The sequence below is a fragment of the Cynoglossus semilaevis genome, chromosome 14 (genome assembly GCF_000523025.1).
Source record: "Cynoglossus semilaevis isolate Cse_v1.0 chromosome 14, Cse_v1.0, whole genome shotgun sequence".
In the NCBI taxonomy this organism is placed as follows: Eukaryota; Metazoa; Chordata; class Actinopteri; order Pleuronectiformes; family Cynoglossidae; genus Cynoglossus; species Cynoglossus semilaevis.
Genome location: NC_024320.1, coordinates 12,676,440 through 12,698,288, shown reverse-complemented (window position 1 = coordinate 12,698,288; position 21,849 = coordinate 12,676,440). Strand labels below are relative to the sequence as shown.

Genomic DNA, 21,849 nt, shown 5'->3' with positions numbered 1-21,849 from the left:
ATATTTATACATTTTACTAAATATTGCTTTTTTTGTCTTTTGGTCTAATGCTTAGTTCCATCAAAATTAGAGTTAAATTCATGTATCGACAGTGTAAAATTGGCCCTAATTTTTTCTTCACAAAACTTTGAATTTATTCGTTTTTCTGCTTAAGAACCATAGAATAGCAGGTACATTTGAAAAATACTTTCTGTGAATATAGTCTACATAAAGCCTAAAACATCTAAGCAATGGTGAACTGAACTGTTCCTTTTGAGTCAAAATGGCCGCCGTAGGTGGAGTGCTGGATTCTGTAATCCCGAGACCCCTTCTGTGTGGTCACTGCTGCGGTTCAGAGCAGAACCGGACCGTCCTCTGCTGCTCTTCTTCCTTATTGGTCTATTTTTAAGCCACCAGCAAGCCCTTGGCTCTGATTCGCTGCCATCAGCTTTACGTCAGCGTTTACTGAAAGCATAATATAAATTGGGCTGAAACTGTAAGCTATATTTTGTGTGGAGCGATTTCACTCAGTGAACTGCTGTAGCAGAGATGGGGAATCCAAGAGTTTTTTTCGACATGGCGGTTGATGGCGAAAACGTCGGCCGAATTGTCATGGAGGTGAGGGAATTAACGACTATAAAATAGACACGTTTATTTTTGTTTATTTTGCGATTTTCCGAGCTGGTTTATGTTGTGGTAGACAAGTTGTCAAATGGTTCTGCTCTAAGGCATGTGTCGATTTGATTAGCTCTAAGAAAAAAATAAAAACAGCCTTTCGTGTGAATATAATTGGATGAATTATAACCTAGCGAGATCACATCGCTACCCGCAGGTCTAGAAGGTAGTTCTGCACCTTGGTAACGCCCAACAGCATCAGCAGTGTTATTTTTATCATTACCATCAGCAGCAGCAGGTTCGTCTTCATCTTTATCTTTATCTCCATCCGCCGCAACAATCTTCTCTTCATGGTTTGGATTGTTTTAAGAAAACGACCTCTGTCAATCACACAGGGCTGACAAGTAAATAGACAAATAAGACTGTATGATCAGCAGTAATAAATGTTTCTAAAATCAAATAATTTGTATCATTTTAATTGGTAGCAACGGCACCTGCATTTCCTCAAACAGTATTTCTAGTTAAATTATCCATCTATCCATCAATTTCCCATGGAAATAATTCTACTTTAAGCCAGGGCTTTCAACCAGGGGTGTGTGGACTGCTAGTGGTACGCTATTGCAGGGTGTATGTATCATATTTGTACTTTCATGTTTAAACAATTTTCATGCTCAGTTAAAATGTGGTTCTTTGTTGCTAAAAAGATATCTTTTAGGGACATTGTCAGACATGTTCATATCATTCTGCCATATTTAACTGTTGTCAGGAGGACACAGCACAGGACCGCAGTACTGGGGCACTATCCTGTTGGCATTACCAATGGCATAATCTGATTACTTTATTGTAAATTAGACAAAAATTGACAAAATAATTTTTAATAAAAAAAATTATAATTGATCAAAGTAAATCAGTTTTTTGTTTTAAACCTATTATATTCTATGGCCATTTTGCTTGTGTCAATGTCAATGACACTCATTCTCCATGTCTGGTACCTGGACTTTAAATATTTGAATATTTAATTAGTCATTGGAACACTACACCACAGTGTGACATGGAAGACACTGTTAATGTAATTACTCTGACCTGTTCTCTGTGTTCTGCTGAGCCGAGTTGGCTCAAAGAAACATCACTGAATAACTGGTGTGTGGGGAAAATGAAAGCTACATTTACAGCTGTTATCAGTTAAACATTTCCAAGATGTGTAACAACACAATAAGATGTTTATTAGAATTACTGAACACAGATTGACACATGAACCCCGTGTTGACCACACTCAGAGAGTCCTCATGGTATTCTTGGTATAATTTTCTGGTGTTGCGACAGTGAGTGAAGTCAGGTGCAGGCGACGTATGCTTGACAGCTGAGCCCTGACATGACACAGACTTACATTAGACACATCCTGTTTGCAAAGAGATCTGACAAGTTGTACCACTTTATTTGGAGTAAACAGGATGTGACCCAATACAGATTGTAGTCTCAACTACGTTCCTAGTCTTCCTTTATGGACCGTGACTCTGTTTTGTATTTAACAGTTATCTGTGGAAAATACAAGAAAACACTGCAGATAACAGACACAAATGAAAGAAGACGCCATACATTACTTTCCTTTACAGAACATATGAAGCAGCGTTAGCTGCTCTTGACTGGCAACAGATGAAGGAACTGTCCAGAGAGTCACCAAAGTGAACAGTGGGCAGCTTTAAGGACCAGGGGAGCAGTGTGTGGGGAGTCCACAGCTGGTGGACTCGAACCTAAAGCCTTCTGGTCCCAAGTCCACTTCCTTAACCACTGAGCAACCACTGCCGCACACCTGAAGAACGGTTGACGTCGCTTGCAAGTTGTTGTGAACAGAAAAACCAAAGTGTTGATGTGGAATTAAAAGGCTAACAATGACCACTACTAATGTTTAGATTATGTACGATATTATGTCTCCTCACTTTCATCCCATTGATCAAAAAAAGTCTGCAAGTGGTTTGCCAACAAGTGGTGTGCAGAGGGACTGCAGGGGGTTGTGAAATATTTGTTTTGATTTGGCTATTATACAAATATATATATATATAAGTGTTGGTGTGTGTGTTTGTTTATATATGAATAAGAGACAGACACACACTACATACATAATATATGTATATATATGCATGTCATCTAGCCTGTATTTGAAACTGATATATGGATGTGGAATATTTGGGTATACAGTGCATGTCAATACATCTGATACATCTGATTTCACTAATGAATTAACATCATTAACACTAATTTTGCCGTGTGTTTGTGTGTATATATATATACATAAATATATTTTATTGAAAAAATATATATAGCGAACTTATATAATACTTGCTGTATAACATATCTCCTCCTTATTTAAGTTCATTATTTCATTAAGCTTTATAGTAAACTCATTATAAAATCTCTGTTTTTTTTTCTCTTTCTTTTCTTCCAGCTGCGGGCTGATGTGGTCCCAAGGACAGCAGGTGGGTGCTTCAGCCTCAAGTACACGGCAGAGAAAAGCTCTCAAAGTTTTCCACACGCATCATTAAGTCAGAGAACATCCATGTTTGAGGAAGTGATGTGTCTGTCCTTAATGTAGGCCGTGGTTGATGCAGTGAGCAGAGTAAGCTGTAGTCCTGGCACTGGAGTGTTTCTGTGGATATAAATAATGTTAGGAGTCAGAAGGAAGAGGCAGGTGCAGAGGAAGTCTGCACTCTTTCTTTTAAATTATGAGTCACGGCCTGATTTCTACTCAGAGAAGATCCATGGAAATGAGGTCGCTGAGCTCCTTTTCTGTTCACCATTATATCTGTACTCATCAGAATTAACATTCTGGTGTTTTAGGAAAAAAAATAAAATTATAACTACATAATGTTTAAAGAATAAGTTGCATCTTCATTAGCTCAGTGCAGCGTCCACGTAGAACATCAGATTCATGTGTTGACTTATATGACTGAGTATATAACTGTGAATGTGTCCTTGTTTCCAGAGAACTTTCGTGCCTTGTGCACCGGTGAGAAAGGCTTTGGCTACAAAGGCTCCACGTTTCACAGAGTCATCCCCAAGTTCATGTGCCAGGTACCGATTCAGACTGGTCCTTGCTACGTTCTGGGTTATTGTGACTGCTGACACACATGCTCATTGCTCTTTGTTTGTCTTTATTACAGGGCGGGGACTTTACCAACCACAATGGAACTGGAGGGAAATCTATTTATGGAGAGAAGTTTCCTGATGAGAACTTCCAGTTAAAGCACACTGGTGCTGGTATACTGTCCATGGCTAACGCTGGGCCCAACACTAACGGATCCCAGTTCTTCATTTGCACGGCTAACACTGATTGGTGAGCAGCTGAAATCTTTTGTTTCTGTGTTGTTTATAATGAGACAAGTGGACTGATGTCCGGAGTTATCATTGATTTACAATATTTTAAATACATTGCTTTACAAAAATCACAGTTTTAACTACATCGGTGCATTTTTTTAATCAATTTCTAGCACTTTTTTCAAGTCCTTCATACTGGATATTGAGCATCACTAAAGTAAAACCCTCTACCTACAACGATGGTTCATCAGAAATATAATAGAATTTAACGGTTTAAACATTGTAAATCAGCCTGGGCTGCTGAGCCTCACTGTGATTGGGCTGCAATCAGTATTGAAATGAGAACTTCCTTGGTTTTTAATTTATTGTCCCCGCATTCTAATTGTGTGTCCTCTTCTTTTCCAGGCTAAATGGGAAGCATGTGGTGTTTGGCACCGTAGTTGACGGCCTTGAAGTTGTCAAGGCTATTGAGAAGTATGGCACAAAGAGTGGCACCCCTAAAGCCAAGGTCGTCATAGCAGACTGTGGGGAACTAAAATAGTGCAACACACTCACTTTCCTTCAAACCCTATGCTCTGTTGTCACATGCATGTTGTCCTTTACTCCCCCCTATGTCTGTCATGCTGCACAACTGCAGTATCAGTAGGAAAAATATCTTATCCTATACAACAATGTTGGTCTGCTCTAATTATATCATATTTTTGTCTTTGGATCTGTCCTTATTTATGACCTAAAATATACTAGGTGTCAATGAAACCTATCAATCCCTGCCTTTGTCTCTGCTCTCTTTCTGTCATGATTCAGTTTAAAAAAAAACAACCTGCAGCAACATTTGGGGTGCACTTTTATTTTATACCACTAGAGGTCAGTAAGGAATAGTGTGTGTATGAATATTTATCATTTCCCAAAGACATCAAACCAAATTGGTCTGAGCTTATTTCACGGCTCTCGACAGTTATTGAAATTATTTTTCTACTTCTTCAAGTCAACAAAGACTACTATTTAATTTTTAAATAAACATCAATTTTGAATTATATTATGAAGATGGAACAAAATATCAGGTAGGTTGGTATGCGTCTTTGTCTCGTCTGAAAACAGAGGTTACTTCGTTTGTAAAATGTAACATATATGAAATGTAAATAATAAATGTAAACAATAGTTGACAAAGAGATAATGATAAAACTTGTCCAAACTGAATGAGACCCCTGAGAGACATGTTTTAATTATTAAAATTGGAAATAATGGCATCCATCTTAGAACATTTAAGACTTACATCGGAATTTTGGATTACACTAAGTAAGCCAAAAATATATGGTACAATATAAACTACAAATAGCAAGTACTAGTTGTAAACCGGTTTTACATAAAACAGCACAATTGGTCTGGCATTGTACTTTTTTTTATTATTGACCAAGTACAGAAATTAATAAAACTAAATATAAATGATCAGAGTTCAGTTCAGAGTAAAAACAGAAACACAAGTGTAGAATAAAGGTACACAGATTAAGGCATCAACATGTTTTTTACTAGTGTCCTATTAAAAGTTTCTTAAGAAAAAACACTAAAGAAATCACACTTCCCCACAGAAATGTTAATGTAAAAAAACAAAACAAAGAAAATATAAAATTATAAACGGATTAAAACGGACCTTTAATCAGTCACTGCACAATAAAAACACAATTACAAAACACACATCCAGTACAGCAACGGTGACCACGATAGTTCACAAAAGGTAGATCCTCAGAAAAAAAAAATGTTTTTCTCAAAGTCAAGAATCTGATATTAATAGTAGCACTGGCAGTAGTATCAGTATTAGTGATAGTAGAAGTTAGGTTTTACAGAGTAGAAATTGCACTGTAAGTACTGTTCTTCATTTACACTGTAGAAATGGATCCACAGCCTAGCAGGTGTGAATCTGTGTGTCATTCACTTGGCAAAGAAAAGAAACTGACAACAATAATACTCATAGTGTGTAATACAATGTTAGCCAAAATAAAATAGCTAACCACTAACTAAATCTAAATCTTTCTAAGATTCGACTTCCCTAGAAGAGCAGGCTCTTGTCGTTCCCAAAAGCTCTTCATTTAGTATCACAGGCTTCCTATTTTTGGATTAATTTAGCAATCTAAAGGGGTCTGTGTGTTCTCTAGAATTTATCTTGGGAAATTTCTATTTTAAAAATTCTTCAATTTTGTTAAGATGCAGCTTGCTGCTTAACTGCTTTTTATTCACTTCATCAGATTTAACGGCTCTCAAGTCTCTCTACTGGCCAGCACGACTACACTCGCCGTCCTCGAAGCGTCTGTTCGTTTTCTTTAGTCTATAATATTAAGACCAATTTTTCTTTTTAAAAAAAAAAAAAAATAATAATGACTTTATTGATTACAAAAAGTGATTTATCTGTGTTATTTCTCTCAATTGATGTATAAAAACCTCCTTCCTGATTGAAGTCTTTCACACAGAATCACAACCCGATTTCTTACTTGGCTTCAAACCTGTTGGAAACAACTGAGAGACCTGGTTTAACAAGTTTTCGTAATTAAACCCCATTTGCAATTGTATAATCTGTTTTAGGACTTTTTAATTTGCCCCTACATAAAATCTGGCAGTACATACAAATGAAGCAAAACTCTCTACCTCATGGAGTAGTTAAAACGGCACATGTGACCACCACAAAAGTGTCACAAGCACATACTTGAGGTAAAACACGTCTGCTTAAATTCCAGGTTAGTGCTCCTAGTGTGTATCACTAGCATGAGAATAAACAACACTTTACTGAGGGCAGGACCATAGAGCTGATCACACGACACTCTACTGTAGGGCAGTGTTTAGCTGTTGTAACGGCATGTGTTTGGTGTTACACCCACCCTCCCCCCGGTCAACACACCTTTGCTGGCATATTAAACCATTAACCTCCTCAATGTTTTGTAATGGCTGGCTAATAATGTAAACTTGATGTTAAATACCAGCCTAAAGGTCGTTAACCATTTACAGTGAGTGTTTATGGAACCAGCTATTCTGGATTAGAAGGGTGGGTTTAAAGCACCAATGAGTGGGATTAACTAGCATCAATAATACCATTGATCCCACCCAATGTGTGTATGAGAGGGTAAGTTGTGTGAAAATATAAAAATCTTCCCTATAGTCAATTTGTGATGATCAGTCCCTTTTAAACTGTTGTACAAAAACCATTGGCCGTACATAATAAATGGATGGTGCCGTCTGATGTCAGTCTTAAGTTAGAGAGGGAAACAAGTCTATAAGAACATTCTTTAGTCGAGGACCTTGTTTTGAAGGTGCCACCAAGGTCCTACAGCAGGTTGGATTATTGTTTTGCTCTCGACTTGATTTATGAAAATGTAGGAGAGTGCCCATGTGAAATACTGTCCTTCATTTCATGTCAAGGCTGATGTAGTAGCTGACATTAATAACAAACTGAGGAGTGAGAGGAGGAGCACTCCACCTTTGTGTCATTCTCAGTCTCACTCTTTTATATCAATAGTTCATGACTTTAAATGAAGCCATGTTTCCACTATAGAAACTAGGGTTAGTACCAGGAACTGTGTGTGTGTCCATTGCAGATTAACTAAATGGACACACCACGTCTGTTAAAGGGAACACTCTCTGTCCTGCTACATATGCCATCAAAAGTGTTTTTATATAACTTTTAACCATAAGCGCTTTGGACCAACAACAACATCCAGAGACACGACTGACGGTTGGGATGAACTGCATTTACTGGTAGCACCTAGCTAAGCTAAGCTAGGACAGTGTATATATAATTAACAACTGGTTAGTTCAATAAGCCATGGTGTGAGTGGATATGAATGTGTATATGTGTGAATGTTTATCTGATCTAGTAACTATACAAATGCACCTTTATATAGTATCTAATTCTGGATATGTGAAGACAGCGAGAAATACTCAATACGTTTTGATACTCTTGAGATAATAAAAATACATGAAAAGCAGATCTGAAGTAAGTTATCAATTCTTCAAAGGTGTCTGGGTTCAGTACGATAAAAAAAAACAAAATTTTCATTGGTTTTAGATGAAAACATTTTAGCTTGATTTCTTTATGTAAAGCCTTTTGTCTTTACATAAAGAAATGAATCTTACACTAGTTGAGAGGGTGTGTTCTGTGCTACATTTAATTAGTTCAAACCCACTGATGGTGTCTGCCTGACCACTAGACCTTTGACTAGAGCCTGTACGGGAGATCAAGGCTTCACCCAAAGTTTATCTCAATAAATCGGTTGTCATAAATGAAGATAATCCTCGCCCACACGTGTGGTGAATCAATAACCTAATAATAACTCAATAATGATAAATGAATAAGGGCAAGAGCCTCATCTTCTCTAAAGATCTCCTAGTTTGCCCCCAATTGGAAAATGCAGAGCCCTAAAGTTTTTCAATCCTCTTGGAGCTACTGGTGTTTCAGGCTCCTCGGTGTTTACGTATTCATGGATGACAGACAGGTATGGAGCAGTTTAGACGGACTGTACGGCCAGGATATGACCTCATCACCATCCAGTGGTGTTATTGCTTTGTCAGAAAACAAACCAGTGACAATAAAAACCCAGTGTATAACCACTAATTTAGACTTGCAGACCACCCTCCGTCGCCTCGGTGTCATCACCGGCTGTTACCTGGTGCGTGCACTTGTGTCCACTCACGTCTTCAACTCCTCAGCTCTGTGGGGCCGTCTTGCGGCTCTCTCTCAGGATGCCATCCAGGCCGTTGAGCTGGCGGAGGAAACCGCGGTTGGGGGTGACACCTCGGTGGTCCTTCACTGTCTTGATGGCCTCCACTAGAGTTAGGTTCTGTCTGATCATCAGGTAGGCCAGCACCAGGGTGGCTGAGCGGCTCACACCCACAGTGCAGTGGACCAGCACCTTACCTGTGCAGGAATAGGACATGTGCTGTTACATTGAGGTACAACATGAGTATTTGTTTAATATTTTATATTAACAATTCGCAACAGATGAACTGTTAAGGTTAAACCTAGTTTATCCACTTACACACTAACAACAGCAATCTTTCTGGTAGTACTATGGTACTGCATGGTAAACAGTATGTGTCAACTAAAAGTTCTACTGTTAGTGCAGCGTTCACTCCCTCACCTCCACTTGCCAGGGCTTTGTGAATGAACTCAGCAGCAGGATAGAAGTTTACGCTCATGTCAAAGTTGGGGGAGTCGTGGGCCTCGATGCCATGGTAGGTGATGTTCATCCCAGCGTAACACTCTGCTCCTCCACGCCACTTGCTCTGTGCACAGTTCAGGATGTGAGTGATGCCAAGTTTGACCAGTTCACGTCGATCTGATGCAATCTCCCTGCAGGAGCGAGGAAGAGGAAGATCCTTAAGGTTGTTTATAGTTTATTGTATAAAAACAAATATTCCACCAGCAACACTCTCTAACAGGTCGTTTAAATACATTTGATATGCCATCCTGCAGGGACGGAAGAGCTTCAGACATTGTGTACAACACTAACACCTGTATTATTATTTTTTAATAGTATAGAATCAGCAAAAGGGAAATATTGCTGTGTTGTGTTGTAATTGAATTTTGAAATATTAAAATACGCAGATGGCAGAAGTGATGTCAGACTCAATTCAAAGATTCTCTGCTGTTAGAAGACTGAACAAAGGTGCACTAAGATCCCATCATTGACTGTATGTCTACATACGATCATAGAACTATTGAACAATGACACCAAAAACACATTACCTAATGTACTTCTAAAATGCTGATGATCCATTCGGTCAAATGAAAGATCTTAATAATGATGCATCAAAACATGTTCAAATATTTATTACATAATGCATGCACAAACATCAGAACAAATGAGTGGGGAGGTTTCCCGAACTCACTGGTCTCCTATGTAAAGCCGGGGCCACACTTCATCTGCGTGGTTACAGGCAGTCTTGCCAGTGCAGAGGAGCCGCTCCAATTCAGACACAGTCAAAATTGGTGAGACCCGTTCAGAGTCTTTTCGGTTGGGGGACCTGGAGCTACTCCGGGACCGGGAGAACCGGGACATGAACGCCATTTAAACTAAAAATAAAGATAAAGAAAAAGGAGAATACATCCGCTTTATCATGTCATCACATGAAAACAACATTTGATGATTAGTCATTGTCTGTGAGCAACAAGAGCTAAAATATAAAGGGAATCTTAAAAGGAAAACTTGCTGAAGGTTTTACACTTTTTGAATGACTTCATTGACAATTCATTCACTTTCTTGATTTTTTTTTTGATGGATTAATTGACTAATCGAAACAATTTGCTGCTCATTTATCATTCATACCGTTATCAACTCTTGCAGCCACTATTTACACGTTAAAAGAGTGGACAAAAACGCCACCAATTGAATGGTATCTTATATAACATGTGTTTTACCTGTAGCTTTGTTTTGGTGGACACTCAGCCTGGTCTGCGCTAGTCTGAAAATGTGAACGTTTTAAAAAGGATGCAGACTGACCCTGCGTTGTCCAACTGGTGTCCTGCTGTGTTTTTATTCGTGGACTGTCCGTGTCTCGGTGCCGTTACAGGGCGAGCTGCTCCGCGGCCATATTGACTCATTTATTTGCTGTGAGTAGACGAGGTGGAAGAATGAGAAGACTACTGCTGCTGCTGCTGCTGGTGGTGATGATGATGATGAGCATCCACCACACAGCTTCAGCATCTTTTCCTCAGGTCCACAGCAGGAGGCGTCATCACTCTGTTGTAAAAACCCAGGAAGATATCGCCACTTTTTAATGCTGCAGCACAAAGATCCACCTTAAGACGGGATAATAAAGGAGTATATATTTATAATTTATATATTCAATGTTGAACATTCACGTGACCAAAATATAATGGAAATTGCATGGATTTGTCGCCATCTGCTGCTCAGAATGCGGAATGATAAAGATATCCCACGTCTATCCGAATTCCGGAAATCCCCTGCATATTAACAGCGGCTCCCAGATGGTCGAATCACAAACCGAGTAAAAAGGACAGGGAAAATTGACTTTTCTTTGTCGGTGTCCACTAACATACTCTGAAATTAGGCGTAGAGATTTATTGATTATTTTATATTTATGATATATATATTTATTCGTAATATATATATAATGTAATTGAACCATTATTAAATCTTTTAGCAAAATCATTCAGAAATATTACACCCAATTTCTGTATCTTAAAAATATAAATGTTTTCACTGGGAATTGCGGTTTTGGGGGAAAACATTACACGAAATGCAGCGCCTCAATACTTGCTTCCGTAAAATGTCTGCGACGTAAATCAGTATGTGACGTAGTAATCTTGCGACGCACATGTGAGCGTGAAGTGGTGAAGAGATGGCTTCGGAGAGATTACAGTTTCATGAAATGGGCCTAGACGACCGTCTTTTAAAGGTAATACAAAACAAAATGCATTACAGCCTTTAAAAGACGAGAGGAGACGTTGCAGATATTGTATAGTCAGAAACTCTAGTGACTCTAGTGTTTTTGTAGCTGTGTAAACATTGTTGTCGTTGCATGTCTACGCAGTCGACTGTTATGCTAGACTTTTTAAAAAACTTTAGCCGACAAAATGACACCGGGTTTGACATAATCTATCGTTAATAACGCAGCGAATAATGGTGAAATACTCAAAAGACATCAGATGACCTGTTAGAGGGACAAAATAAATATACGCTAGTGTAACATCTCATGAAATGCTGTCTAAAAGTACAATTTGTAGTATTACAAGACTTACGAACCACAACAGGTATCCAGAACAGTAGTAGGAATTGATCAAAAAGCGACAAAATGAGTTTGACGGCTTCTGATGTCAGAAACTGTAAGAAAAACCGTGTTGATAGCAAAGAAAACTGGCACTTTAACAACAGATCGATAACTCCAAAGATATTTGTCTAATGCAACAGAGACACTTCTGTACTCTTACATGACATCCAAACTGACGTAATAACAGTGACCAGAAACATTGGTGATCATTGGCTTCTTTTTGCACTGGGATTCTTCAAAAACCTGGTACCATGTGGTGAAGTGTAACATTAGGTTTCAAACAATTAGTTCAAAATGTGTTAAACCTCATGATAAAGTTCTTCTGTATGTCAAATCACAGTTAAGATTTTTGTCTTTTTGACATCTATTTGATGATGCAGGCGGTCGCAGATCTGGGTTGGTCCCATCCCACACTGATCCAAGAGAAGGCTATTCCTTTGGCCCTGCAGGGGAAAGACCTGCTGGCTCGAGCTCGGACTGGTTCTGGAAAGACGGCTGCTTATGCGATCCCTCTCATACAGCGTATCCTGGACTCTAAGCAGGTCATTGGACACCTTTGTGTGTATTGATTACTATGCTTAATGCAGTGGATATCATAAATAACTGTAGTCTTTCAACAAAAAAACAGAAGTGTATATATCCTGTCAGTCTATGTCAGTGTGCTCAGTGAGTCTGTGTGTTCATAGTGAGGATTTGTAAATTCAATGGTTCAGTTCATTCAGACTAAGTATTGTACAAACACCGGCTCTACTGGACTGGACTCCCATCAGAACATGTTGGAAGTGTGAATTTACCTACATGAATGTATGGAACTTTATTTACATGATGGAGAGGAAGGCAGCAGTGAGATACTCGTGCAGCTTCGTTGGAGAACCCTAAAACAGCGTTCGCACTTCAAACACATTAGCCGTCATCTTCATACCAGCTTGGTTCTGTCATCCTCAGAGTGTTCGTGAACAGGAGGTCAGAGCTCTGATCCTGGTGCCGACAAAAGAGCTGGGTCGCCAGGTTCAGACCATGATAAGACAGCTGGCCACCTACTGCCTGAGGGACGTGCGAGTGGCTGACATCTCAGGAAAGGCAGATTTGTCTTCACAAAGGTCAGTCCTGTCATATAAAATGTGTATCCTGCTGTGACGTCTGTGGCTGTAAGGATCTTAATGTAATGTAATAATCGATTTTAGATTAATAAATAAATAATCTACTGTCACCTGATAAAGACTGTAGAGAGGTTTCTTACTTTTTCTTTTCACTGGACAGACCAATCCTCATGGAGAAGCCTGATGTTGTTGTGGGGACACCGTCCCGTGTGTTAGCTCACCTCAACGCCAAGAACCTGGTGCTGAATTCTTCCCTGGAGACTCTGGTGGTGGACGAGGCCGACTTGCTCTTCTCTTTTGGGTTCGAGGCTGACCTGAAGAACTTGTTATGGTGAGAATGGACTTCTTCTGACAGCACAATACATCAGTACAGGCTGTCTGAATATTTTTCTTATTTAATTCTAGAACGTCTAATCTAAGAATATCTAAACTACAATAATTTGAATAGACTCTGTTTTAAGTTTGGTAGAGCAGTCTGTCTGTCAGTCTCAGTTTTAAATACTACTCTCTTGTACACACCTTTAGATCATTTCCTTTTTTTCCCCGACTCGTCAGTTCTTCTCTTAAATCAGATTATTCTTGCGTTTGTTGTTTCAGTTATTTGCCAAAGATCTATCAGTCCTTCGTGATGTCTGCCACTCTCAATGATGAGGTTCAGGCCCTGAAGGAGCTGCTGCTGCACAACCCGGTAATTCTACTGCCAACTGATAAATGGGCAGAAAGTACACAAGTGCTGACTTGGTCTACTATAAAGGGAGTAAATGTAAAATCTAACCTCTAATTTACAAGAGAAGTACCGTACTAAAGAAAGAAAATAATGTGTCACCATCATTGCTCACGTCCTGTAAAGTGAATGCTACCTACAATTATGCAGTGTTAGCAAGCTAGCAACATCTAATATGTCAAACAGTTGTTTGGTAGTTGAGTTAATACAAATATTCAATAATGTAATGTTATATCATATATTCACACGGATATTGACTGTGAGTTGATTGTCTCAGGTCGTTCTGAAGCTGCAGGGCTCTCAGCTGCCAGACAGCAGCCAGCTGCAGCAGTACAGCATCAAGTGTGAGGAGGAGGACAAGTTCCTGCTCATCTACACACTGTTAAAGCTGCAACTGGTGCGGGGCAAGACGCTGATGTTTGTTGGAACGGTGGACAGAAGTTACAGACTAAAACTGTTCCTGGAACAGTTCAGTATTCCTGCCTGTGTGCTCAACTCGGAGCTGCCAATTCAGTCAAGGTAAAATAAGATTTTTTTTCTTTTTTTAAAAAACGTAGTGAGAATGTGTTTTGTACCTTTTTTTTAAAAACGTAGTGAGAATGTGTTTTGTACTGTCTCGGTTCACCACACAGTAAAAATACTATTCTATATTTTTTGAAATTCATTTTTTAGGACATAATGGATTTCTGTTAAAAGTGTAAAAAAAACAGCAAATTGTTCTGTCAATGTTAGTGAGACCCAATTGTAAACAGGTGGTCACTGCTACAGTAGCAGTTTATATGGCTTTGATGTTGTGGCTGTGGCTTTGATATCTTGCAACTGTTGCAGATGTGTGCCAACCTCTGTCGGCCGTCTGTAAAATATATATATAAAAAAAAACGTCAAAGGCCAAAGTGGAGTACAGGAGAGTTGTTAAAAAAGAGGGAAATGATTAGATTAGGTCCACTGGGGGGCAGTGGTGCTCCACTTTTCTTTTGAAGCCTTTCTTTTGTGAGTTCTCTTTCCATGTGACCCAGCGTGGTTACGTCTCAGAAGTGTTGGCACATTCAAACTGTTTTGCAATTTCTGTTGTTTTTGTTGATCTGGGATCCTCCCTGGCCGCACACCAGCTGTACTGCACAACATCGGCCCCATATTTTCTGGTGGTACTACTGTGTTTCACATGAACACAGACCACACCCCAAGAACAGGGAAGAAGAATAGTATAATGGGAGAAAAATGAAGGTCTCCTCTGCATTAACCAGCATCAAACTGTTGGTTTTTATTTTGCTCTTTTTCTGTTCAATTCAAACGGTCCACCTGGAGAAAAGCGTAGTGATTGATTTAGAGGATGGAGAGGAGTACGTCCTGTCAGGCTCCCAGCTGTTCTGTTACCAAAACAACATAGAATCAACCTGGATGGAAAGTTGGACAAGAATACAGGTCAAAGTGTGGAGTTCTGACTGGTTCAGGGTGAAGATTGTGGACGAGGAGGATCATCAGCATGAAGTGGAGTCCTTCGTTTTATGGAGATGGTTTCAGAGATGTTTAAATGAACAGCACAAAGAAGCCAGCATTGGAATCAGTCTGTCCAACAAAAAGACTTGCTTCAGGATTGATCCTTCAACAAATGGTCATTACACACTCAAACCTCTTTGGCATTTTGATGTTCCTCTCTTTTTGGTTTTCCTCTATGGAATATTATTGTTAGTCTTTGCAGATTCACTCACCCGGAGTCAGATTTTCTTTTACTTTGCTGGGATAAGTACAGGCTTGACCTTCTCCGTCATCATCCTCGTGTTTATTCTGACACGATTTATACCCAAGAAGGTCCCCTTTTATTTTTTAATAGCAGGGAGCTGGTCGTTCTCTGTCTACGTCGTTCAGCTTCTGCTTAAAAATATCCAAACAATACTGCGAGAACACTGGGCGTGGGTGCAAGGTTACATCGCAGTTGTGGGATTCATCAGTTTTGCTGTGTGCTACCACCATGGACCTCTGACTGAAGAGAAGACCAAGGACATTATGTCGTGGGCTCTGCAGCTGTTGGGTCTTTTCCTCATTTACTTTGGTTGTCAAATCCCCCAGGTTGCCTACGCTGTCATGGTGGCAGCTTTGTTCGCTAAAAATCTGGAGTGTTTGGCTTCTTCGGTTTTCAGAACATTGGTAAAATTCACACAGTTAGTGTTCTGTAAACCAGAGTGTGGTGGACTGTTGACGTGGGGCCAGGTAGAGACCCTGCCTGCATTTGAGGAGCAGAGGAAGTGTTGTACTGGCCCACTGTACAGCCCTAAAAGGTTTGCCTGCTTCGCTGAGTCTTCCCGCACGATGTGTAATGAGCCGTCAAATGAACATTACTTCAACCTTGAAGATGATTCCTTTTTCACTGAGGATGAAGAAGACTGAAAACATTTGGTAAGAGCTAGAGTTAAAAGCTTTAAAGAGATGTACAACTAAGAGTTTTTATTAGTGTAATGTAACGATTCATCATGAATCGATTCAAATGCCTGATGATTGCATCGATTAACAAAAAAAAAAAAAATCACAATGCATCTTAAGGAGTAGGCTGATATTGCAAAAAGTCACTGGTTATGCCCTGAGACTACACTCTCCAGTACAGGAGGTGGCGTTATGCTTGTGAGTGACTCGCCATTAAACCAAGACATCACGTCACTACGTCACCTGTGTGACATTTCAGTGTTCGAACAGAGCGTAGGCCACAATGGCCGCGGTGAGCCTTAAATTATCTTTATACTAAAAATTGTTAGTTTAGTCCGATTAGTTGCACTCTTCACGTACAGGTAACACATGCTCATTTACTTAATTTCTTAGAAAAAGTTGTTCCAATCAAATTGATTGGAATGCGACTTCACAGTCACGGTCCTGACAGTTGACAGTGTGAATATCATCCTTTTATACATCACAGGAGGATAAAAGTCAGAGAAGGCCAGTGTCAGTTGGAAGAGTAAAGAGAAAAGTATTGCACCTTTGTACAATGGCTAAGTGTTCTAGTGTTCTAGAAGCTTCTTTGGCAGATGTTCTATCTCTGTTATGTGTCAATTGGGACAGTCAAGAGGACCGTTTTGCACCATTTGCTTTTTATGTCTTCAACTTCTGCTGTAGCGCCCAAATCTTAACATGGCCTTGCACTTGCAACTACACCCTGGAAGCCTCCTGACCTCAGGGTCTTGGACCTACAGGGTCCAGTTCATTGTGGGACAAGGAGCCTTTGGTACTGTGGCAAAATGTACGAGGACAGCTGACATGAAGACGGTGGCGATCAAAATTATGAAGACTGAAGGAATTTACATGAAGCAGGCGAAGGAAGAAGTAGCAGCCCTAAAGAGGGTCGTATTGCTGGACCCTGAGCGAAGCAACATCGTTCGTTGGTATGAGGAGTTCATCGACAGGGGCCACTTCTGTCTGGTTTTCGAGCACCTGGACAGAAGTCTGTTGGACTACATGAAGGAACGATATTTCCAGCCCATGCCTCTGAAGTACATCAGACTGATTGTCCAGCAGTTGGCCAGCACACTTGACCATTTTAAGGCTGCCAAAATAATACACGCAGATCTAAAGTTGGAGAACGTGATGTTGGTGAACCACCAACAGGAGCCTTTTAGAGTCAAAGTTATTGACTTTGGACTGTCCAATTTGGTGTCTGGTGTTGTGGTGGGCTCCTACATCCAGACTCGTCCTTACCGCTCCCCGGAGGTCATTTTGGGACTCCCTCTGACGGAGGCCATAGATATGTGGTCTCTGGGATGCATTGCTGCTTTCCTGTATCTCGGGAACATGCTGTTCTTTGGAATGAGCGAGTATGACATGATCCGGGACATTATGGGAATTCAAGGGAAGCCACCTGACAGCATGCTCTCTGCTGGCTGCAAAACCACACATTTCTTTCAAAGAGACTCCACCACGTGTGCTTGGAAACTCAAAACACCGATGCGGTATCGTAAAGAAACGGGGATGATGGCCACTATGATGAGGTGGTCAAACCTGACCTCACTTGATGACCTGCTGCATTTCCACGTTCTGTGCGGTTACAAGAAAGCAGACCTGGATGCTCAATGGGATGATGTACAAATGTTTGTTGACATGCTAAAAAGGATGCTACAGCTTGATGCAGCTAATAGGATAGCACCTCATCAGCTGATAATCCATCACTTCATCAGTATGGACTACATTATAGACCTGTACCCAAAAAGCCATTACGTCAGGTCGTGCATTCAAATGATGCTTATCTTCTGGAAAAGGAACGGTGAAAACACTCTGAGAGAGCCAAGGCAGCAGGGGTGTTTGAGTCACTTTGACCAGCAGAGAGTGAAAGAAAGGAGAGTTCATGTTGACCACTATATCGCCACTGACAAGAGCGCTTACCATGACAGGAAGCTGCTCAGATGCATCTGCACCAGCAACCATTTCCTCTACAGAACATGTAACCACAGCCTGGAACTGGAGCTGCACCCCCAGAGGATGAACATTGTTGGGTTTATAAAACTGATACCAACAATACTTATTAGCTCTGATACTTATCGATACTGTTACTGATACTTTTTCTTAATGAGGCTGACATTTTTTAAATAAAATAATTCTCATAAAGCGAGTCCAGGTACCGACTGACCTTTAATGCATTTTTCAATGTTGCTGTAACTCACTAGTACAAGAAGACAGTTGTATGATGTCCTCTGTCTACCTGAAGGGACGAATGACACGGTGAAACAAAGCGTTCAGAAAAGTTAAGAACTGACGCAACATCAACATGTTGAGTCTTGTGTTATTTCCTGAGGACATCGGTGTCTTTAGTCTGTGGTTGTCTGTCCCAGAAATCAGTATAACTCAGGAGTCCGTTTGGACTGAACAGAAATAAATGGTATGAATACAGTGGGATACATGTACGTTTTAAAAGGTCCCCATTGTAAATACCTGTACAAATAAAAGAAGATTGTGAAGGTTGTGTTGTTGGTTTGAATGTCAATACAGTGGCTGAACTCCGGATGTGCTGGAAGTTCTTGCACCTCATCCCATATGTGTATATTTCCATATGGAAAGTATTCTTAATTATATACACATCGATATCCTGATTCTGTTGACTTTTGAATCGTAAAGGATCGGGCTTGTAATTTGAAGGTTTCCAGTTTGAATTCCTGCCACGACGTAGTGGGTAGAGCAAGGAACAAACCCGTCCCCAGCTCTTTGATCACGATGGAAGCGCAGTCAGCAGCCCTTCCGTGTCTGATGTCATTTGCCCTGGTGTTACATGGATAACTAAATAACTTACTGTATAGTTAGGGTACAATTATTGCTAAAACAGAAAATCTGAGCAGTCGTACATCACTTGTAGGGTACCCCCAAATACTGGCAGGGTATTTGACCAGGTTACTGTTCACATGTGTATCATGTACATTTGATCATGGCATTGATCGTGACACCAGTCTAAGAAGCCCAGCAGCTAGAACTGAGCTCTCTGTCTGTTTGCACAGTGACGACTTGTTTGATTGTTACCATTCATCACACAGTGCTGCTGCTGCTGCTGCTGCTGCTGCTGCTGCTGCTGCTGCTGCTGCTGTTGCTGCTGCTGCTGCTGCTGCTGCTGCTGCTGCTGTTTTTTTTTGTTAAAGTCATCCATTGGTTTACTGCATTATGACCAAGACTTTCTGACCCCTTGACCCCAGGTGTCACATCATTACCCAGTTCAACCAGGGATTTTATGACTACATCATCGCCTCAGATGAACAGAGTCTGGCTGATCCCACTCCAGCCGCTCAGACTGCATCCAGCAAAGGGAAGAAGACGCCAGCAGGGAGAGGAGCAAAGTAAGTTGGTTTTTCTGGTGACACCTTGACATGACAACGTAGTGACCTTATATTTGTTTGGTACCATCCCACATAACCATGAAACCATAGTGTTGCACGCTGGCTAATGTCGTTGCTCACTAACCTCTGGGGTTCTCTATGTGTCTGTGTTTAAATAATTAAAATAATTACTAATAATTTAAACAATATTGATCACATATTTGGGAAATTCTTTTGTTAGCTGGACAAGACTTGTGTTAAATGACACATATTCAAACAACAGACAGGTTTGTAAACTGTTTTTGGTTGGTTTAGGAGGTAAAGATGTAGATCATCCAAAGTTAGTCACCGACAGTCGTCTGCAGTTTATTACAGATGACAATCCATTTCTACTTCCTCCAGTGTTTACTTATTTTGACAATAAAAAACTCCTGTTAAGTTTTGTTACCAACTGATGCATTGTTCAGGAACAAAGACAAGGAGTACGGTGTCTCCAGAGGAGTGGACTTCCAGAATGTTGCCAGCGTCATCAACTTTGATTTCCCCTCATCTGTGGAGTCCTACATTCACAGGGTTGGAAGGTGGGGCTCGTTGCTACTCCCTTGTGTTTGCCGTTCACTTTGGGATCAGGGATTTTTTTTTCACGTCTTCTCTGGTGTTTGCTGTGTTTCCTCCTTGTAGAACGGCAAGAGCAGACAACCCCGGCACCGCTCTGTCGTTCATCTCGCACACGGAGCTTGGGCTGCTGGCTGAAGTGGACCAGGCTCTAGCAGGAGGTCAGGAGGTTCACTCTACACCAGATTGTTTTGTTTTTGTCTGTGCTAAAGCATACAGCAGGCTGATACTCTGGTCCGTTTTAACATGATGACCTTCGACCTTACTGACATGTCTGTACTTCTTTAGATAACGGACAGAGTGTTCTAAAACCATATGCGTTTAAGATGGAAGAGATTGAAGGCTTCAGGTACAGGTGCAGGGTGAGTATGGTCGTACGTCACACACCTGGTGTTTGTCAGTGTCGTTAACTACCTTTGCTAAGTGGTTTTTTAAAAAAAAAAATGCTTTCACTTTGGTACAACTAACACCAGCCGTAGTACCAACAGTGATATGTGTACCCTAGTTTTAGAACCAGAGCTGCACACAATCAAATGGCCTTTCGGGCTTTGTGTGGTGAATGAGAGAAAAGACTGTAATGTTGGTTTGTAGGACGCCATGCGCTCAGTGACGAAGCAGGCAGTGAAGGAGGCCAGGCTGAAGGAAATCAAACAGGAGCTGCTCAATTCAGAAAAACTCAAGGTGAGAGTCGCTCACTCAACAGAAGGCTTTTCTTCAGGTTTCTTCTAGTTTGAACAGTTTTTTTTGTTTTTTTACCTTGACATGTAAATGTTTTACAGTTTTTTGTTTTTTTTACCTTGACATGTAAATGTTTTTCAATATTGTTTGTGTTTTAGTTTTATTTTTTTGCCATGCCTTCCCACGTCTATAGTCTAGCGCTTTTACTTCATCCCTGTGTACGAAATGCACCGTCCAAATAAAGATGTTTCCTCGTCGTAGACTTACTTTGAGGACAATCCCAAAGACTTGCAGCTGCTCAGACACGACAAAGACCTCCATCCTGCTGTGGTGAAACCCCACCTTAAGAATGTCCCTGACTATCTGGGTAAGACACGACTACAACATGGTATAGTGTCCTCGAGGTTGTCCAAATCTCAGACTTTGACTGGTTGTGATATTTTCCTTCAGTTCCTGAGTCTCTAAAAGGAGTGATTAATACACTGTCCAGCAGACGGAAAAGGAGAAGGAAGGAAATGTCCAAACCTGGAGGAGTCATTAAGCCTAGTTTTAAGGTAAAGTTCACTTGACACATCTGGGTCCCTATAGAGCACGTGTGTCAAACTCAAGGCCCGGGGGCCAAATGTGGCCCGCCAAGTCATTTTGTATGGCTTGGTGGAGCTTAAAAAGCATTTAATAAAGTTCATAGTTTCTTAACCTGATAAATGGATGTGGCGCTCTCCACATCAGACCTTGTGCTTCAATCATTTTCTGTCTTTTTTAGAGTAACAGCAGGGGAGCAAATCCACTGAAGAGCTTCAAATACAACAAAGGCCGAGGCAGGAAAGGCAAAACAAATAAGTCATAGCAGCAGCTGCAGGAAAGAAGAAGATGAACTTCAGTGGCTGAAAACGGTGCAGACATTAAACCCAGAGAGACAACCGTTGTCCACCATTGATGGACCAGCTGAGACAACCAGTAGAGGTTTTAACTGACCACAGTGGACCTGGACTGGATCTATGGAGAAAGAGGAGAAAGTCTTCTGGCTTTAGTCAAAGCCCAACAACTGATATTAATGTCTGCAAAAAAAGCTTTTCATGTTTTATTCCTACTTCACCTTCTTTGTTGTGTTGTAAAATAAATTTAATTACTTTCTCACACTCTCCATGTTTTTGACGCTAAAACATATATATATATGTATATACATATATACAGTATATACAGTATATATAGATATATGTGTGTGTATATATATATATATATATGTATATATATATATGTGTACCTTATTATT

At 40.4% G+C, this 21,849-nt stretch overlaps 4 protein-coding genes and 1 pseudogene across 6 annotated transcripts; 4 read left to right on the top strand and 1 right to left on the bottom strand.

The window, feature by feature from the left end:
• Positions 1–445: 445 nt before the first annotated feature.
• ppiab (peptidylprolyl isomerase Ab (cyclophilin A)) lies at positions 446–4,670 on the top strand. The gene is made up of 5 exons (XM_008325165.3): positions 446–597; positions 3,038–3,068; positions 3,575–3,663; positions 3,753–3,925; positions 4,312–4,670. The coding sequence occupies exons 1-5, from the start codon at positions 529–531 to the stop codon at positions 4,445–4,447; spliced, it is 498 nt and encodes a 165-aa protein (XP_008323387.1). The 5' UTR covers positions 446–528; the 3' UTR covers positions 4,448–4,670.
• Positions 4,592–11,046, bottom strand: dusp26 (dual specificity phosphatase 26). Of its 3 annotated transcripts, none has more exons than XM_008325166.3 (4): positions 10,310–11,046; positions 9,781–9,964; positions 9,030–9,241; positions 4,592–8,806 (listed from the first exon to the last, which is right to left on the bottom strand). In XM_008325166.3, the coding sequence occupies exons 2-4, from the start codon at positions 9,957–9,959 to the stop codon at positions 8,595–8,597; spliced, it is 603 nt and encodes a 200-aa protein (XP_008323388.1). In that variant the 5' UTR covers positions 9,960–9,964; positions 10,310–11,046; the 3' UTR covers positions 4,592–8,594. The 3 variants fall into 3 exon arrangements, with proteins under 3 accessions (XP_008323388.1, XP_008323389.1, XP_024917963.1); XM_008325167.3 differs by having other exon boundaries at positions 10,392–11,046; XM_025062195.1 differs by lacking the exon at positions 4,592–8,806 and having other exon boundaries at positions 8,815–9,241.
• Positions 11,047–11,173: 127 nt separating this feature from the next.
• Positions 11,174–21,715, top strand: ddx56 (DEAD (Asp-Glu-Ala-Asp) box helicase 56). The gene is made up of 14 exons (XM_008325168.3): positions 11,174–11,310; positions 12,063–12,224; positions 12,628–12,782; positions 12,943–13,113; positions 13,380–13,470; positions 13,784–14,025; positions 19,164–19,304; positions 19,751–19,864; positions 19,965–20,059; positions 20,187–20,260; positions 20,490–20,579; positions 20,838–20,943; positions 21,027–21,130; positions 21,340–21,715. Exons 1-14 carry the CDS (start codon positions 11,254–11,256, stop codon positions 21,421–21,423), a joined length of 1,686 nt encoding a protein of 561 aa, XP_008323390.1. The 5' UTR covers positions 11,174–11,253; the 3' UTR covers positions 21,424–21,715.
• LOC103389659 (nuclear envelope integral membrane protein 1 pseudogene) lies at positions 14,117–16,217 on the top strand (annotated as a pseudogene).
• On the top strand, positions 16,404–18,442 carry LOC107989506 (homeodomain-interacting protein kinase 1-like). Its single transcript, XM_017038591.2, has one exon. The coding sequence runs from the start codon at positions 16,624–16,626 to the stop codon at positions 18,037–18,039; it is 1,416 nt and encodes a 471-aa protein (XP_016894080.1). The 5' UTR covers positions 16,404–16,623; the 3' UTR covers positions 18,040–18,442.
• Positions 21,716–21,849: the final 134 nt, after the last annotated feature.

Coding starts and splice junctions, on each gene's coding strand:
- ppiab (XM_008325165.3), top strand. CDS start 529: ATGGGGAATCCAAGAGTTTTTTTCGACATGGCGGTTGATGGCGAAAAC. Junction 598..3,037: donor TCGGCCGAATTGTCATGGAG/GTGAGGGAATTA, acceptor CTTTTCTTCCAG/CTGCGGGCTGATGTGGTCCC. Junction 3,664..3,752: donor TCCCCAAGTTCATGTGCCAG/GTACCGATTCAG, acceptor TCTTTATTACAG/GGCGGGGACTTTACCAACCA.
- dusp26 (XM_008325166.3), bottom strand. CDS start 9,959: ATGGCGTTCATGTCCCGGTTCTCCCGGTCCCGGAGTAGCTCCAGGTCC. Junction 9,242..9,780: donor CGGCTTTACATAGGAGACCA/GTGAGTTCGGGA, acceptor TCGCTCCTGCAG/GGAGATTGCATCAGATCGAC. Junction 8,807..9,029: donor CAAAGCCCTGGCAAGTGGAG/GTGAGGGAGTGA, acceptor ATTCCTGCACAG/GTAAGGTGCTGGTCCACTGC.
- ddx56 (XM_008325168.3), top strand. CDS start 11,254: ATGGCTTCGGAGAGATTACAGTTTCATGAAATGGGCCTAGACGACCGT. Junction 19,865..19,964: donor TACATTCACAGGGTTGGAAG/GTGGGGCTCGTT, acceptor TCCTCCTTGTAG/AACGGCAAGAGCAGACAACC. Junction 20,060..20,186: donor GGACCAGGCTCTAGCAGGAG/GTCAGGAGGTTC, acceptor GTACTTCTTTAG/ATAACGGACAGAGTGTTCTA.
- LOC107989506 (XM_017038591.2), top strand. CDS start 16,624: ATGGCCTTGCACTTGCAACTACACCCTGGAAGCCTCCTGACCTCAGGG.